At 37.3% G+C, this 17904-nt stretch overlaps 1 protein-coding gene across 4 annotated transcripts in view; it reads right to left on the bottom strand.

Moving 5' to 3' along the window:
• Positions 1 to 2623: 2623 nt before the first annotated feature.
• The window catches only part of LOC125451649 (sal-like protein 3), a 67938-nt gene continuing 52657 nt past the window's right edge, over positions 2624 to 17904 (bottom strand). For 3 of the 4 annotated variants that reach the window (XM_048529054.2, XM_059645958.1, XM_048529056.2), the window contains one exon: positions 2624 to 8555. In XM_048529054.2, coding sequence (XP_048385011.1) covers positions 8124 to 8555 — 432 coding nt within the window. In that variant the 3' untranslated portion in view covers positions 2624 to 8123. The remainder of the gene's footprint in view (positions 8556 to 17904) is intronic. The other variant, XM_048529064.2, reaches the window with a different exon arrangement.

Genomic DNA, 17904 nt, shown 5'->3' with positions numbered 1-17904 from the left:
GTGAGAAGTGTTCTTCATTACTTTTCACCATGTGATGTAGCTACTGTTTCTTACTAAATGCGATCAGTTTTTCAGAGCGATTCAGGTAAAAGAATCTGCAATGTATGTACATTTTGTTTCGGCAGTACCCCGTTTGTCTAATCTCTGCAACTGGGATGTTTAAAAAATAAATATTACACGGAAACTCGATCAGCGTCGTTGTCACATGTCTCTGATTTCACATCACGCTTACAAATCTTGTCACCCCAATCTCTAATTAGTCCTGAGGAGGAAGGCTGTATATATGGTAACGGACTAATTGTAGAGTTTTAACTGGAACAATTTCATGATCAATAGATTAACAGTATTATGGTATAACAATTTTAAATGACATATTTTGAAGATCAGTATTACCACTTTCACATAAAATGCATTAGAGTAAGGACAGGTTGTTTGATTAGATTGGCTGAGTGCACGCTCATACATGAGCAACAAAACGGAGGGGTGGGTGCTTGTAAAAAATACAATTTAATGGGAAAGTATAACATCAGATTAGAATATATGTCGATGCTGCTTCTGCAGCGAAATGCCCTGGTCATTTCGTGCATCGCTGAGTTTCCATTGTAGGCTGCTTGTTCTCAGGTGATTTGAACAATAGTTCAATCTGAAGAGTTGATGTTAACTTCCACATGATACAGTTTTCAATCCCGTTTTCGTTTCTAGCAGGAATACCCACACTGTATTGGCTCAATCATTTTTCAGTGACCAAACTTCAGTGATTGTGTGGAAGAATAAAATGCAAAGCTGGGTTTGTGTTCAGTTGCCCTCGTAGCCTGCTATGGTGAGGTTTGGGGATGACTTGATGACTGTTCATAACGGAGAAAACTCTCAAGCTTTTTCCTGGCTCGCATTCTCGGATTTTAACTGCAGGTCGCAGATCTGACAAATATAACTTACTTTATCACCGCCGACTTTGGTATTTCTTCATGGTTTTTGACCTTTGTTTCGTTTTTGCAATTCCTGTTGCATGTCGGACAAAACTGGTTATTGATGGCGTGACTTGGTTACCACTTGGAAATCATCCTATTGTTTTATGAATTTGAAATGGAATTGAAATTGGAATGAATTTGAAAGACCGGAGGATTATCCATGTTGTGTTGGCAATGTCTATACATCAAATAAAATCTGTAAAATAGATTATCTGTTCATTACTGCCATTCTTGGGAGCTTGCTGTGCACAAGTTGGTTGCTGTGTTTTCTTAAACAATATTTTTCTTAAAATACATTTCAAAAGTATTCCAACTGTTCTAAAGTGATTTGGATGCAAAATATCACATAAGTACATGACATCCTTTTTTCTTGATTATTCTAGCTTAATATTTCAAATTGAGTTATTTTAACTCTTATAAAAAAAACGTTAAAAGTTAGATTCTTTTTCCAAATAGGGTTGCCATAATTTGTTTCCCATTCCTGACATTCAAAACAATATGTTGAATATTTGTGACAGTGAATTAGGAATTTATTTTCCTGAATTGTAGTTTAATAAGTGTGTAATTCCATGTGGTGACTTTTTAACGCACTTATGATTGTGCTAACAAATCAGGCTTCCATCAATTCTACAAATTGGGTCACTTCATTTGATATGAAAGTTCAACTGAGCTATGACATATGCAAAACTTCACACTCAGCCCTTCAAAACTAAAAAGGCACGTGAGATTAGTTTTACAAACAACATAAAAGACACATTTGCATTTTATGCAGGAACCACTGCCCTAGGCTGCAAAACTGTACATCAGTACTGAAACATTTTAATTGTTGAACTGGATTTATGAACATTTTCATGTACTATTTGTACATTTCTGGCATTAAATTTGAAATCAGTGATCCTTTAGTTTGGCGTAAATGGGAGACTTAAAACTTTGAAAAATCAACTTCTATTTGCTTGCTTTAACTTGAACAGATACATATTTCGCACATGTATAATAAAGCCATTTAGATATGCTGTTTGATCTTGTTTGAAGGCACTTTTAGTCTCTGCTAAGAATTTGCATCATATAATGTTTACTTTTCAATCAACTAAGTTATTGGCTCATAATTGGAGTTGACATGTCCATCTGAAAACTATATAATTCACCATGGCAAGGTAAGGCATCATGCCAAATATGTGACATGATTCAGTTTTGTATGGAAATTATTTACTGCAGATTTTTGGTGTGATGTAGTTTATACATCTTCATGATTGAAAAGGAAGACTTTAATTGAGGAGGAAAGTTGGCAACCAAATGGTACATTGAATTTTGGCAAGCACCATGCGATCAATTTGAGGAGACAATTTATTTTGCAGTATTAACAAATAAAAATAAATAGCATGTTTCTGGGTGAAAAATGAACAGGGCTTGGTGGATTTGACCCTGTGGTCAAATTATTGTAACCAATTCAAACTTGTTTCATTTTTAGAGCTAAAATCGGGTCAGTATTCAACCTGGCATCGCAGGCTCTGCATTGTGTATGGAGATACCTACAAAACAGCAAATAGAGAATGAGAGAGACTTGTTAATGTTCTCTGCTTATGTAAGACTACTATTCCTCATCTAAGAATTCTGAGTGAAGTTGCATTGAAGCACTTCATCTAGATATCATGACTGTATGCATTCAAAAAGTTCCTTTGCTTGGCAACCAAGAAAAACAAATGCATTTATCAACATTATGTTCATGTATTTTTCAAATGTTTGCAATTTTCAATCTTGTATTTTTTTCACCTAAAGTATTCTGAGGTTACTTGTTTCCTTAGTTACTTAGAGACTGTGTGACTGGAAGAGTTCTGCACTGGATCCTGTGTTATTTCTTCAAAGGCAATGTTGTACTTTGAATCTGGGATATATTTTAACTTATCCCACAGCGGCACTAAGATGTAATTAATATTTTCACAGCTGACACTGACTAAATTTGACTTAAATTTCAGTTGTGAGTTATTCAATCCATCTTCAGTGTTGAAATTACAGCAAACCATTTTGCCTCTAGCCATAACACAAGTTATGTATTGTTCACTCAGCCCTTCATCTCACTGGTCCAGAAAATGAAATAAAGTGAAACTATGTTCCTGTGTTTTTCATATTCCACATCTTGCCAGTATCCATGAAGCTTTTATTATCACTCACGATCTTTCTTTAGTTCTGACTGAATGAAAAGCACACTTTATTTTACTTAGAATTTAGTATACGTTGGCATATCATGCAAATACTAGCCCTAATATACAAGATATGCAAAGCAATGTTAGGGTTTACAGTTTGAATGCTTTAAAATTGGTTTCAACACATCATGATGAAAGATGTGATATTTTTTCTCATCCACTTTTGCCTCAGGAACAGAGAAATTTTCATCTGTTGCTTTATTGCAACTTAAAACACCATTTTAAAGATAAGCAACAGCCTTTTTTGTGATATTGTGCAGCTTTGTAGCAATGGGAAATTTAGGTTACAATCTTTCAATTTCCAAACATGGTTTGCCACCATTCAGCATAACACTGAAGGTCAAGCTGTAAAGTCCATTACAATGCAACAGTACATACATTTCACATGGGTAGGGGAATTAAACTTTGCAGGAAATGGATCTGATGGCTCAAGTCTTAACTAAAATGTTACCACTGACAAAGGTAGCTCACTGGAAAGTGACTTTAAAAAATTATTGCTTAATAAACATATTAAGTATGATACAGCATCTCTATTTTCAAAGTAATACTCTGGTTCACAAATTAAGAAAGTAACCAATAAGAGAATCTCCCATTTTAATCCCCAGCAGGTCATTTAATAATTCACATTTAATAGTTTATTTTAAATTAGATAACACTTACATCAAGTTCCGTTCAAAAGAGGATACTGCAGGGTTAAATTTTCTCACTAACAGGTTCTTTAGAAGGACATCATCATAAACCACAAACTTCTATGCCACTATTCTGGTTTTGATAATTGACAGGCCGGGAAAGAAAAAAACACTTTTACCTTGCAAATCATATCCTGCATTTTTTTTATTTATTCCATATGACAAAATAGTAACCTAGACTAAGACATCCATTTCAATCAGTAGATGTGTCAAGCCAACAAGGTTTAATAAAAATATTGGATATAGGTAACAATTCCCAACTGGTTCAGGTTGGTTCCCCAGCCCTACATGGTATCGCAGTATAAAAATAGTGTCTCTCTTCACCATGTAGAGAGGAACAACCAGCACCTGAATACAAAAGGGTTCAGTCTACCTACTGCCCTATTTACATTGCTTTAGAAGTCTTAAGTTACAGATCCTTATGGACAGAACACTACATGGTACCAAATGCTAACATTTGGCTAACAAAAATTCACACCAAAAAATGACACATAAATAAAACATTCAAATGCTGAAAATACAGCAACGTTAAGCCACCTTATAACTTGTTTTGTTTTCATTTTATTTATGCTCTTGAGAGGTTGCCAAATTCCCACACTTAGTGCTTTAAAGGTGGAAGTAACACAGGATTAATGCATTGTCCTCATTGTAGGAACAACTCCCCTTGTGGTAAATACAATAGTTTTAGTGGGGGTATAAACAGCTCTTCTAGGATCAGTCATGTTTCTTTGTATTGGTCGGTCATGACAAGATGGCAGAAACAACCAGTAAAGTGATACTTTTTAATGTTCCTTAAGAGAAACCTAAATTCTTTTCTCAATGAGCAGATTGTCCCACTGTTAGTCCATTCAAAATACCCGCCATACAACTCCACCATGTGATTACCATGTCTTTTGCCCAATCCTTATTGCAATATATTTTCAAAAACAGCTTCATACAAATGGAAGTTTGTACACCACCGTCCACCGTGCTTTCAATGCAAAAAAAATGAGGTAGTACTGTACACGAAACGGTTACTGTTAGTTCAAGTTTTGATTAAGCTCCACCCATCCCAATTTGCTAGCTTACTTAATAATAATGTAGATTAAAAACATTGTCACGCTTCTCACTATGGTGCACCATTAATTAATGATCACCAGTTGTGTCACGCTTATACCATAATGGACAGTTGTGCTTGATACCCAAAGCATTCCAAGAAGACAATTAGCCAGTCTGAATGGATTTTCCAGCATTTTAAACATGAATGAAAGTTTACAACATTTTTATCAAATTCATAACATATGCTCTCTTATTTTACATTTAATACTTGTCTTTAGTCTATGGAAATTTATTGTTCTGTCTAAATCAGCTGTGTGTTTAAAAAGGTCAAGAAAGATTTGCAAAAAAAAAATCTTTTATAGATATTCGTCTTAGTCATAGCATAAGGTGCAAGGTACTTTAAATATCCCAGCTCCACTACTGAATTCAAATTATACAAATTAGCTTGATGTGAAATTCCTCCAGTCAATAATTTTAGTGAAAATTTTTGCGAGTGCAACATTGGATGTCCCACTTTCTGTTCACGCTGCTGTATTCAGTTAAATTTGTTGCAGGTGGAATTTACCCTCTTAATGATCAACTGGCACAAAAATCATACTTTTAAGGGGTTCAACAGTGTCAAGAGAACTTTCAGATACACAATATCAGGTTTGTATGGCTTCACTTTGTTTCTAGGTCCTCATTTCATTTCACCTACTGTACTGCACAAAAAAAAACTCGCAGAAGTATTACACTGTGCACCAGCAGTATTATGATCATGTTCTGGAACAACTTGCTCTCAATCAGAATAAATGATTGTTACATAACCAAACTTGTGCTCAGTTCCATGAGCTGAAAACATATTCCTGACAGTTTTCCTCACAACTGGACAGTTCTCCGACCTCCATCCACATGCTCATTGCTGACTCAGTGAAGGTTGGGCACAGCAATATCAGTGGTTGCTTCTAGTTTCTGAGCAGTACTTCAAAGCAGTTACAGCCACAATTTGAGGGGAATGGATGCAAGAGAATTGGGTATCACAACATCTCAATTACACATGGTGTCACAGCATCTGCCCCAGACATGCTTTTACATTTGATGATATTGAGTTATAATGATAGTTACAGCTCAAGTAAATCTAAATCAGACAACTCAATGAATTGAAGCAAAACTCACTATTCTAACTTGGAGTTAATTATGACATGCAAAGGGGTTATAGTTTCCTTAAGAGATCCTTGCTGTTTTTTTCTGTCCAAAATATACTATGTCATCAACTCAAAAGGCGAGGGCTCCATGAAGTGTGCAAAATACTAGCGACTCTGCAGAGCAAAGGGGCAGAAAATCTTGTGCTCCAGTGTACAAATGCCCCTCTCTATGGTCACTGCAAAATGGAGCAAAGCCAGAGCCTACTGGCATGTAGATTTAAAAAAATCTATTTGTGCCTCACAATTTGATATTCTGCTGCACCAAACATGAAGCAAACAGAATGAGAAAATACGGATTGCCAAAGTACATTTCCCATGATCTTAACACTTAAAAGCAGATTTCAATTGGAGAAAATAACAATAAAAGTTTTTATGTTGCCACCTACTTTAAGGGAGAAATAAGGTGTCCTGTTATCAATTTTTACAAATTCAAAAATACAGGACTCTGGTGGATTCACTTCCTTTTGTATAGTTTAACGCACCCATTAACACATTAGCATACATTCCTGCGTGTTCCATTTTAATGTAGATGCTAAGCTGTGTGAAATGATTAATTTAACATCTACATTGGAGTTGAATAAGAAAGGATTTTTCTCCAGGGAAGTATTAACTGGGCTAAACAGTTGTCATCCAATTGTAGATGCTTTTATTTTAAAAATAAAAACACATTATGTGATGCATGTAAGTATTTTAAAACTATATGCAGTTCCAAGGCATCCAGAAATTCCTAAATGAACTCATTACCCCCTGCCAAAATATATTAGTACAGGGTTGGGCCAGCAACAAATGTGTACCAGTTGATCAATTAAATAGATTAGTAATTTAAAAATGGAAGCAGGCAGCACAGGTAAGGAAGAACCATCACATTTTTTTTTGCAATGGGTCTATTAAAATAACATTTTAGCATAAAAATGTTAAAACAAAACAGGCTAAACTTTGCTTGGAGGACTGAGATACTATATTCAATGATTAAATTTTAAAACGTACTTCAGTATACATTTGATTTCTGACAGTTTAAATAACAAATAAGGTGTGTTCTCTCTAGACAACTGAAATTGGAAAGGCTTTACATTTAGTTTCAGTCCCAGTCTAAATTTTTTTTAAGTTCATTTAATGGAGGATTTCACTTTTTCAAACTACCCTCTCCCAGCGGAAATACATTATCTGACCTAAAAGGTTAAATAGCAGCTTTTTAAAAACAGTTTAAAATTTTCAACCAAAAAGTCACAACGGCATTCAGTTGCAGTTGGGAAAAAGAAAGAAAACTTGACAAGTCTACAAGTTTTGTTCTTTCCAAAGGTGACAGAAGATACTTTCAGACATCATTAAGTATCTGGCTACAATTTAAAAACATGGAGAGATATATCCATATCTCTGCCAATACCAAAATTGAGGGTGGGTTTGGACACTATTTCTGACCCGCATAATTTTGACAGTATAAATAGTACAGACAAGCACATTTTTTTAATAATACACATCTCCAGGGACACAAAAATCACCTTTTTTTTTCTTTTTAAAGAGGAGGACATCTTAAAAAGGAAAACAAAATTATAATTTCAAGTTTCTACTTCATGTGAAGACAATTAGCACACTTGTCCAGCCATACTCCAGTCAGTTTATGGTTTCCAGGCCCTTAGCGATTCCACTCACAGTTTCGTTGTCAAGGAACTAAATTAGAGCTATGGCCCCACCCAGTTTCCAATCCATCAAACAGTTCATCTGTTCACGGTAATCAAGGGTCTGTTAATTTTATGAATGTACAATTTTCTTTTTAGTTTTGAAGAATCTTTTTGTAAAATTTACTATTGAAACAAGTAGTACCATGCAAATCTTGCAAGACAACTCAAACCATAACCAGAATTTGGAACTTTCATGATTCTGGGGATGAGTAAAGGAGCAAGAAAACACCAACAACTGAGTATTTGGAGTTGAAATCATATCTTAACAACTATTGAAGGTATGCTCCAAAAACTGTACATAATATAGTACAAGATTCCAAAGGTAAAATGGTCCAAATGTTAATTATATTTAAGAGTGCCTTTTTTAGTTAATGCCAATTTCTTTGTTATCTTCAATAAATCTAGCGAATGGCCGATTTGCTCCGCCTTCTGTGCTTGGTTTCTCCAGCCCGGCAACAGGCGGGCTGCCGCCTGTGCGAACCCTGTCCATTCCACTGGTCACATTAGTTAAAGCAGGGATACCACTGCCACCCAAGCTAACAGGAAGCTGAGGAATGCCTCCATTCTGTATAACAGAAATCTCGTTATTTTTCAAAGCTAGACCATTTGTAATAGCAGCAGCATATTGGTTCCAGAATGTTGCATCAACATTCATTGCCCGAGCTGCCAAATCCTTTTGAAAGATCTCTGAGAACTTCATAGCATCACCACCTAGTAAAGCCATTGGGTTCTCCACTGACAGACGACGCCCTCGTCTTGCTGGAGCATTATTCCACATATGGGTTCCCATGTGAACCTAACAAAAAACACAAAACAGTAACAAAAAAAAATGCACTGTTAAAAAGAATACATTTTCAAATGCAATATACTTTTGATATGCAATACGTTTCTTAAATTATCCCACTATTACAAACAGCTGCACAGATTCTATTAAAAGATTTCATTCTGCAGGGAAATCTTGAAGCAGTGAAGTTTGCCAAATGCAAGTCTGAAACAGAAGCATAAAATGCTGGAAATGCATAGAAGCGCCAATCAGCATCTGAAACAGAAAGATAGATTAGCATTTTGGATGCATGACCTTTGTCAAAACGAATCAGTTTGTTTCTTTCAGAAGCTTAATAACCTGGTAGGCATTTCCAGCATTTTCTATTTATTTCTAATTTTCTGTTTTAAACATAAATCGACAAATTCAGTTTTGCTGTGGTTATATTTGCATCTAATATTCATGACATTCATCATCAGGATTTCAAACTGAATATTTAAAACATGTTTGCAGTTTATGGCTTTTAATAGCAGGTTCATAAGTTAAATGATTGAACATTCAAATCCTTCAACACCACATTTCTATGTTCCCTCACTATTTATGCTGCTTCATTTGGATTATTGGATACAGCAACTCAAAGTCTTTGACTTTTGACTCTGAAAAGCATTCCAGAGTGCTTTACAGAGGCCAATGAGAGAAAAAAAGTGATAAATCAAAGAAGGAAATGTCAAGAGAAGGGATGAAAAGCTTGGCCAGAGTTACCTATTTTGTGGTGGAGACTGAAAATAAGTAACTCACTAGCTCTAATGGTTAGCTTGATGCAATTGGGTTCTTCCAGGATTGAATGTCGAATATTATGTGCCAACTAGCAAGGTTGCAGCATATGTTTGGAAGTTGAACCAAGTCTACAAAGGAATCTGCTAAGAAGCAATAGAGTGGATTTTAGCGTTGGCAAGCGAATATAACTCTGGTTATGTGGACTGTTTAATCTTTATTGGAGTTGCTTGATTTGCATTTCCAAATGTAAATAGGAATTTAAAGAAAAGAAATCATGATGACAGCCAACTGTTTGCTCACTTTTATGACTTGGTTGTAAATTCAACGAGGAACAGGAGTCAAAGATGGATTATTGGAGCATTTTGGGACTAATATTTTGTAGAAGAGAAGCCAATACAATATGTAAAACCAGGAGGTAAGCATAAAATCAAGCATTAACAGATTCAGAGATAACAAGGTGTAGAGCTGGATGAACACACCAGGCCAAGCAGCATCAGAGGAGCAGAAGGCTGACGTTTTGGGCCTAGACCCAACAGACTCATATAGTTAATGAGGAATAGACTATACTTATACAACCAAACATCCCACAGTAGTATTCATGGTTAACTAAAAGGGATCAAATTTTGCCAACTTACCACCAAGCACAGATTGGCATGAAATATTTTAAATTCTCAGCCTTGTTTTCTGATTTTATCACACCTCATTTCTGCAACCTCTAGCTTTACAAACTTCTAACATTTCTGCACTCCTTTAATTCTGGCTTCTTGCACATCCTCAATTTTCACCTCTTCATGACTGGTGGTCATGCTCTCAGCTACCCTGGCCTTAAGCTCTGCAATTCCTTCCCTAAATTTCTTTACCTTTTTATCCTCCTTTGAAACCTATCTCTTCCATCAAGTTTTTGGTCACCTGTGCTGACATCTTTTTATGTGGCATGGTATCAAATGATGTTTAATAATGATCCCGTGAACCAGTTTGGGATGTTTTATCATATTAAAAGTGTATGTTTTTTTTGTAAGTTGGGAGACTCAACATGCAGTGGCTCAAATTGTCAGATGTTTGTGACCTCCAGTCCATCCTTTAGTCAACGTTGAATCTGAGGGAATATGGTCTCCTAACACTTACCTTCTCATTTTCCCATGACAGTATTATTTGACATAATGCACAATAAGTTACTTTTGTTTCTCCGGTGCACTTGCACTTAAGTGGTTATGCTTTGGGGCCACAAGTCTAATTGTGTTGAAGAAAGAACACAATCTATGGACACTCATAGTTGAACTGCTGCCTGGTCAATAAACTTGCAAATCAGAATGCACCTGTCAGTTTAATTTTACAGCTCAATTATCTGAATATTAAGCCTGCTTTGCATATGAAACGATTCCGTGCATAAACTGAAGTGGGATTCAAAACTAATTCAGAATAAAATACTTATAGTTTGAGAAAATGCCCATGTTCCTGAAATAAGATGATATCTAAGTCCATTTAGTATATTTGTAAGTGTTGATTTAAGCAAAACTTTCTTTTTTCGTCAATCACTGTATTTCTTTGTTAACTGAAGGTTTGTCAATGAGACACTATATGAATAAAATAATTATCAATTGTGATCGACACTCGTGCAAGAAAAAGATGTTAGGACAATCGTGTCAGAATGTCATTTTTTTCTCAGTTTGCTCAAAGCTAAAAACTTTTGAAAACAACTGTTGTCAGGATTTATTTTACTAGGATTGCATTTGGAAACTTCTTTTTAAATCACGAAGGATGTTCAGTTGGAAATATATAACTCTTACAGTGCTACTTATGCAAACATCCTGTTAACAGTGATATTAACAATGTAGATGTAAATGAATGAGTCAAAATAAAGGGGCATCCTCAATTTCGGAGGCTTTTTGTGGAGAACAAATTTCAAAATATATTTAATAGTTTGTTAGTTTAAAACATGATTTTCATTGACAATGTGCCTTATCATATTGCTTAGAGATGTCTCAAAGTGACACAGATACAAAATGTCTTCAAGGGCTTTGCAACTTCGGACGAAATCCTGTTTTTTCACAGAGGGGATCTCCAACTAAAGTTATCGTGGCAGAAGCCTTGAAAAGACACTTGGCAATCAAAGTAATTGGTGTCATGGCCGTTTGTTTGGTAAATGCAGCAACCATTAGGTGTTAAGTAAGTTCCCATAAACAACACTGAAATAAATCATTATTCAGTCATTTTCTGATAATACAAATTGAAGAGACAGTAATCCAGGACATTGGAAGATCTTCCTTAATGGTACCAAAAGTGCTTTAACATGCATTAATCCGAAACTAGCAGGTATGTCCTTGTTGCTCAAAATATAAAATATAGGGTCGCTGGGACACTGAGAGTACTGAAGGAGGTAACTGGCCCAGGGTCCATTCTGGCTTGCAGAAGAGCAATCAAGTCAGTCCAACTCCCTGCTCTGTCTCTGCAGCTTTGCAAGTTTACTTTTTGTCAATGCTCATCCAATTTCCTTTCAAAACCATTGATTGTTTTACTTTCATCTCCCTCATGGCAGCAAGTGCCAAGTCAGCAGCACTTGCTGCATACAAAAGTTCTTCCTCATATTTTCCCTGTATCTCTTGACATTATTTCTGAAATCTGTGTCTTTTAGTCCTGTACATTCAGATAATTCAAAGATTATTTTCGTATCTACGTTATCAAAACCTGTTATAGCTTTGTAACCTCTGTCTTTGCTCCAAAGGAAGTAAACCCAACCTTTCCAACTTAATCTCATAATTAAAACCCTCCTCTCCCTGAAAGAAAATTGCGAAACCTCTTCTGCATTTTCTCAGGGACATTTGTATCATTCCTAGGATGGAATGACAACTGGACCAAACACTTGAGCTGGGGCTTAACGAGAGCTTTAGTTAAGTTCAGCAAAACTTCTCTGCTTTTGAAGTTAAATGCCTTTACTTATGAAGCCAAAATGCTCTCAATATGTCCTGCCATGTTCATTCACCACTGAACACACACAGCCCTAGGTTCCTGTGTTCCTGCATATCTTTTAGAATTATACCTTTAAGTCCATGTTGCTTCTCTCATACATTCTGCCAAAATGCATCTTTTCAAACTTCTCTACATTAAAGTCAACTTCCCACGTTTCTGTCCATTGTTCAAATCTATCAATTCGCTTTATCTTCTAAATGTAGTGGTTGGTGTAAAGATGGGCTGGATGCTACCATTCACAGTCACGAACAGGAAAGCACATTGGACCTTATGCCTACCAGACAACTATGTGGTGACCCTGTGCGCTTTCTGCCGGATCATTTCTAGGGCCAGAGGTATTCTGCACCAATTAAAACCACGCATCAGTCAGAGGCCAGCAACCACTGGGAACTGCAGTATGACTTCCAGGACCAAAGCTACTGGTGGCACAGCGACATCATGGCTCAATGGTTAGCACAGCTGCCTCACAGCAAAAGGGACCCGGTTCGATTCCACCCTTGGGCGACAGTCTGTGTGGAATTTGCACATTCTTCTGGTGCCTGCATGGATTTCCTTTGGGTGCTCCAGTTTCCTCCCATAGTCCAGAGATGAGCGGTTTAGGTGGACTGGCCATGCTAAATTGCCCATAGTGGCTACGGATGTGCAGATTAAGTGGATTAGCCATGGGAGATGCAAGCATACAGGGACAGGGTGGGGGGATGCTGTTTGGAGGGTTAGTGTAGACACAATGGGCTGAATGGCCTGCTTCCACACTGTAGGGATTCTATGATTCTGTGGAGGTCCAGGAGCAGGGGGCCAAGCAGGTTGCAGTTCAGGGAGATCATAGGATGAGACTCATGGGGAGAGACAGTTGGGGGTTGGAAGGTCAGAAGCAAGGGCTGGGGTACCTTTCAGTGGCCATCTCCCTGCCTCTCATCACCCAAAAATTAGGTCAGATCAACTAGACCACACTCTGCCCCTATCCTCTCCAACAAAACCAGCCAGGCATGCCGCTCCATTTGTTGCTTGAAGGCAGTTGTATTCCTGCATGTAAGGAACAGAGTTAAACACAGTGCAGACATGAACATTTTCTTAAGTCACATTAATTGTTCACTCAAGGGTCTCAACTGTTGGCAGGGTGTGAAGGCCTTCCACTCAGTTAATGCCTGTGGTGGCAGGAACGGGTATCTTCTCAGCGCTTATCAGTCTGATTATTTTCTCCTTCCGTCATCTTTCCTGCCACCTTGACAGGGGAAGATCCTGTCCTACGATCTGTTGCAGGAAATTCCTACTACCCTCCCTACAACTTGCAATTTGCCATTCCTCTAAGTTTGGTATTATTGTCAAGTTTCAAATTTCTGCTTTCCATTCCAAGATCCCACTGTAAGAGTGATTTATCACTAACTGTTGGGTAACACACTGTCTCCCACTTTGCAGTCTGAATAAAAAACAACCATGTGCTGTGCCTGATGATTTCTAGCCTGAAGTTCTTTTTAATCCAACTGTACACTTGCCTTCCTACTCTGTAAGCCTCAAACTGTAAGACTGGTCAACCAGTCTTTTACATGGTACCTTGTCAAATGCTTTCATAAACTCTACATAGGCAACATCCATTGCATTTCCTTCATCAACTTTCTCTGTTGCTCATAAAAATAAACAATTAGATTATCAAGCATGGTTTTCGCTTCACAAGCACTGATGGACATCCTTGATTAACTCAAACTGCTGCAAATGCCTGTTGATTCCCCCCCCCGCCACCCCCACGTAAGGATCCCAAATCCTTACTTAACACAGATGTCTAATTGGCCTGTAGCTGTCAGTATTGTTCTAGCACCCTTTGTTGAATAAGAATGCCACGTTTGTCACTGTCCAGTACTTTGGTACTTCCTCCATATGTAGGGGATCTTGAAAAATTAAGCAAAGCCCACTGTTATCTCACTTTAAGGGAAGGTGATGGCCTAGTAACATTATCGCTAGGCTATTAATCCAGAGACCCAGGCAGTTTTCTGGGGTCGAATCCTGCCACGGCAGATGGTGCAATTTGAATTCAATGAAAACAAAATCTGGAATTAAGAGTCTAATAGTGACTATGAATCCATTGCTGATTGTCAGGAAAAACCCATCTGGTTTACTAATGTTCCTTTAGGGAAGGAAACAGCCATCCCGATCTACGTGATTCCAACCAGACCCACAGCAATGTGGTAGACTCTTAACAATTAGGGACAGACAATAAATGCTGACCCAGCCAACAACATTCACGCGCTGTGAATGAACAAAACAAAAACACTCATAGTTCTTTTAGTAGTGAGGTGCAAACAATCTTGACCAGGTGACTTAATTATCCTATGTATAGCCAGTTTTTTCAATGCCTCTTCCTTTTCAACTCCCACACTCTCCATTGCCTCCATTCTCCCTGATTCTATTGAAACTTTATCAGATTTCTCCTCCTCAGTAAACACCAATACTGAAAACTCACCAGGTTCTGGTCTTGCCCCATGTCTCTAAGCATAAACTACCCTCTTTGTCCCCAGTAGGACATACTCCATTTCTTACAACCATCATACAATTTACATGCTGGTAAAAGATTTTTGGATTTCCTTTTATATTAGCTACCATTTTTTCTGATACTTTGTTTGCTAGTTTCTTCCCATGTCACCTCTCAACCTATTATATTTTACCTGGTTTTCAAATAAGAAATGCATCATAAATGCTCCTTTATAAACGTTTCGTCATCATCTCCACCTCATCATCCATGGAATTCTGTTTTGGCTCCCTTACCTTTTGCTGTTTTGGAATGCACCTGGCCTGTACCTGAAGTGTTATCCTAAGTGATGATGCAAGTATTTAAAGTCCTACTGCTTGATAGATGTTACAGCTCTCTGTGATTTCCCTGAGGGTTTGTTCCTCTGTCTCTGTTGCTATTCTATAGGAGGCTTATAGAATACTCTAAGGAGTATAATCCTAGCTCTTTTGCTTCTAAGCTCTAACCAAATGTACACTGTCCTTGGGCTGTAATCGAAACATCTCTTTCTAATGCTACAATGACTTACCTAATCATTACTACCATTTCCTGTTTCTTTTCTGCTCTCATGTTTTCTGAACACTACATATCATATTGCATAAAGTACCCAGTTCTCACCACTTTAAGTCATATTTCCATTGTCACAACAAAGTATTCCTAGACTATTTATGCTTGTAGCTCCCTAACTTTATTCATCATGCTTTATGAATTGATGTACATGCACTGTGCACTCCTTGTTGGCCTTCATAATCCCATTCTACTATCATAACACACATTCCTTTCATTGGTACTGTCCATCTTATGCATTATTCTTCTTTTCTACTGCTGTATATGGCTGTCCATCACTGCCAATTTAGTTTAAACATTCCGTAGCCGCATTAATGAACCTTCCTGCAAGTATAATCGGTCTCATTCATATTGGGGAGTAACCTGTTCCTTTTGATAGGTGAACAGACCAGAACTGGTCACAATGTTCCAAGAATCCAAAATCATTCCTCCTGCACCATGCTTCAAGTCACGTATTGATCTTCCCTATCTTCCTATCTCTATCTCACTAAGGTTTTCTGAGGTTTCACATTTCTCCCCAGAAAATCTGACATTAAAGACAGAAAATACTGAAATCATGTGTCATTGATAACAATATTTACCACAACCTCTGGCTCACTCCCCTCCCCCAAAAATATTTGGCATCAGCTGTGTGGTGTTTGTTACCCCAGCACCAGGAAGAGAACTCATCATGCGGAGCTTCGATGATGGTTACAAAAAAAATGTATGTCTGCCCCGCTGTGAGAAAGGACACTCCACTAACGACTGTGTTCCCACACTTTGTTGGTCCCTCCTGCACCTTACCTTGTTGCTATAGTGTTGGATGCACTCCTTCAGAGTACTGTCACTTCCAATATTTTCCATTCTGAGTGTCTGTTTAAAAGTAGTCTCCTGAGCTGCCTTTGTTTGACTCCTCTTTCAAATAACCACCACCTACTATCCTGACTGCTCACTGATCAGGGGTGATCACCTCCTGGGAACAGGAATGTTTTATCCACTATAGTCCTCTGCAGTGATGCCAATAACAATGCACAATAATAATTGACAGGTCAGTTTTCACCTATTCACGACAACGAGAGTTGGTATCTGTAACGTTTAGAACCCTAAGGTACTCATAATGTTATAGACATGTACATATAACAACGCATTAACAGTGATCTAATTGTTAAAATGAACTGATCTGTGCAAAGAACCTGTGCATGTAAAGCAGTTCAAAACTGTGTTTGTCCTGAAGTACTGAAGTCTTTGCAGCATTTAATGTCCAACAAATCTGATTCTCTCATTCAAACAGTATGAACAGCAATTCATAGAACTGCCTACTATTATTTTAAAGAAAACTACACAATACCAACAAAATGCTTTGTTCCACAGTGAGGTGTTTTGTGGAGGAGGGAAGCATTCTATTTAGAACGGGAGCATTCTTTAAAAAATGGCAATTGACTTCAGCCGATCTGTGAAGATCCAATAACTGATCTCAAAAAAGATAGTCTAGGGACAGAAAAAAAATCAATCGTACGGCTCCCTCTGTTATTCAGTGACCCCTGTTGGATACAGCATGCGCAGATGTCAAATGAGGACTGTGATAATCCCTAAAATAAATAGTCTGGAGACTCTCCAGGCTTAACCATGAAAAGTGGAAGAAAAATGAACACAATTTATTATTATTATTTGACTTTAAGAACAAGTTTTTAAAAAGTTACAAGTTACTCCACGTAGGAACAATTTCCATTTAGTTAGATTTGTTTTCATTGCCAAAATCTGCGTTAAAAGTGCTGATGCACAGAATCATCAGGGTGCAGTGTTTTAAAGGAAGATTTTAAGCTAGTAATATAACCTGACTGTTTCTCTCCCTACCTGATGTGCGCTGCTCAGGCATTCCAATACAGGCTCAATGCCGGAAGAGAAGCCCATGAAATCTATGATTGAATGAAATCTTTCATTCAATTTGTCCGATGTTGCCCACCATCACCCGTTTAAACATATAACAAATGGGCACCTCAAAACATGATTACAATTTGTTAAGGAAAATGTGTACATGAATTAATGTACATTCCACCTTTTGAAATTTCTTGCTATATTTGTTAACCACTTCAGTAAGGCATCTGTCAACTATTTGATTTGTTTGCAATCTCCAATATTATATAACTGTTTTCCCACTCGATAATATCTGTTACCAGTATATGTCATTGTTTTGGACCAAATACTAATTAGAGAATCAAAATTCCAACTCAAACTACTGAGGAAAGTGATATGAAGTTATTTCTGGGGGATAGAAATCCCCAATGTTATTCATAAGTATTAAATTTGAAAACTGAAACAGACTTTATTGGCCTCGCATGATGAATTAGTATGGAATTTACATTAATATAATGACAAATTTATGTTGCTGATTTCTCTCTTCTCCTTCTCCGCAATTTGACTTAGTGTTTCGAACAGGTATGTCATCTACTACAAATAAACAAGCAAGCGATGCTTTGCAAGAACTGTTATCACTTGCGGGAATTTTAGCCTAACTCTCCAGATAAGAAACCCATGCAATCAGGTGAAATACTAATTTTTCACTCAGCCAAATGATGGTAATTTTAATCCTAT

This window comes from Stegostoma tigrinum, chromosome 5 (assembly GCF_030684315.1).
Source record: "Stegostoma tigrinum isolate sSteTig4 chromosome 5, sSteTig4.hap1, whole genome shotgun sequence".
NCBI classification, from domain to species: domain Eukaryota; kingdom Metazoa; phylum Chordata; class Chondrichthyes; order Orectolobiformes; family Stegostomatidae; genus Stegostoma; species Stegostoma tigrinum.
Note: the sequence above shows the minus strand (reverse complement) of the source record. Positions and strands in the feature narration are given on the sequence as shown.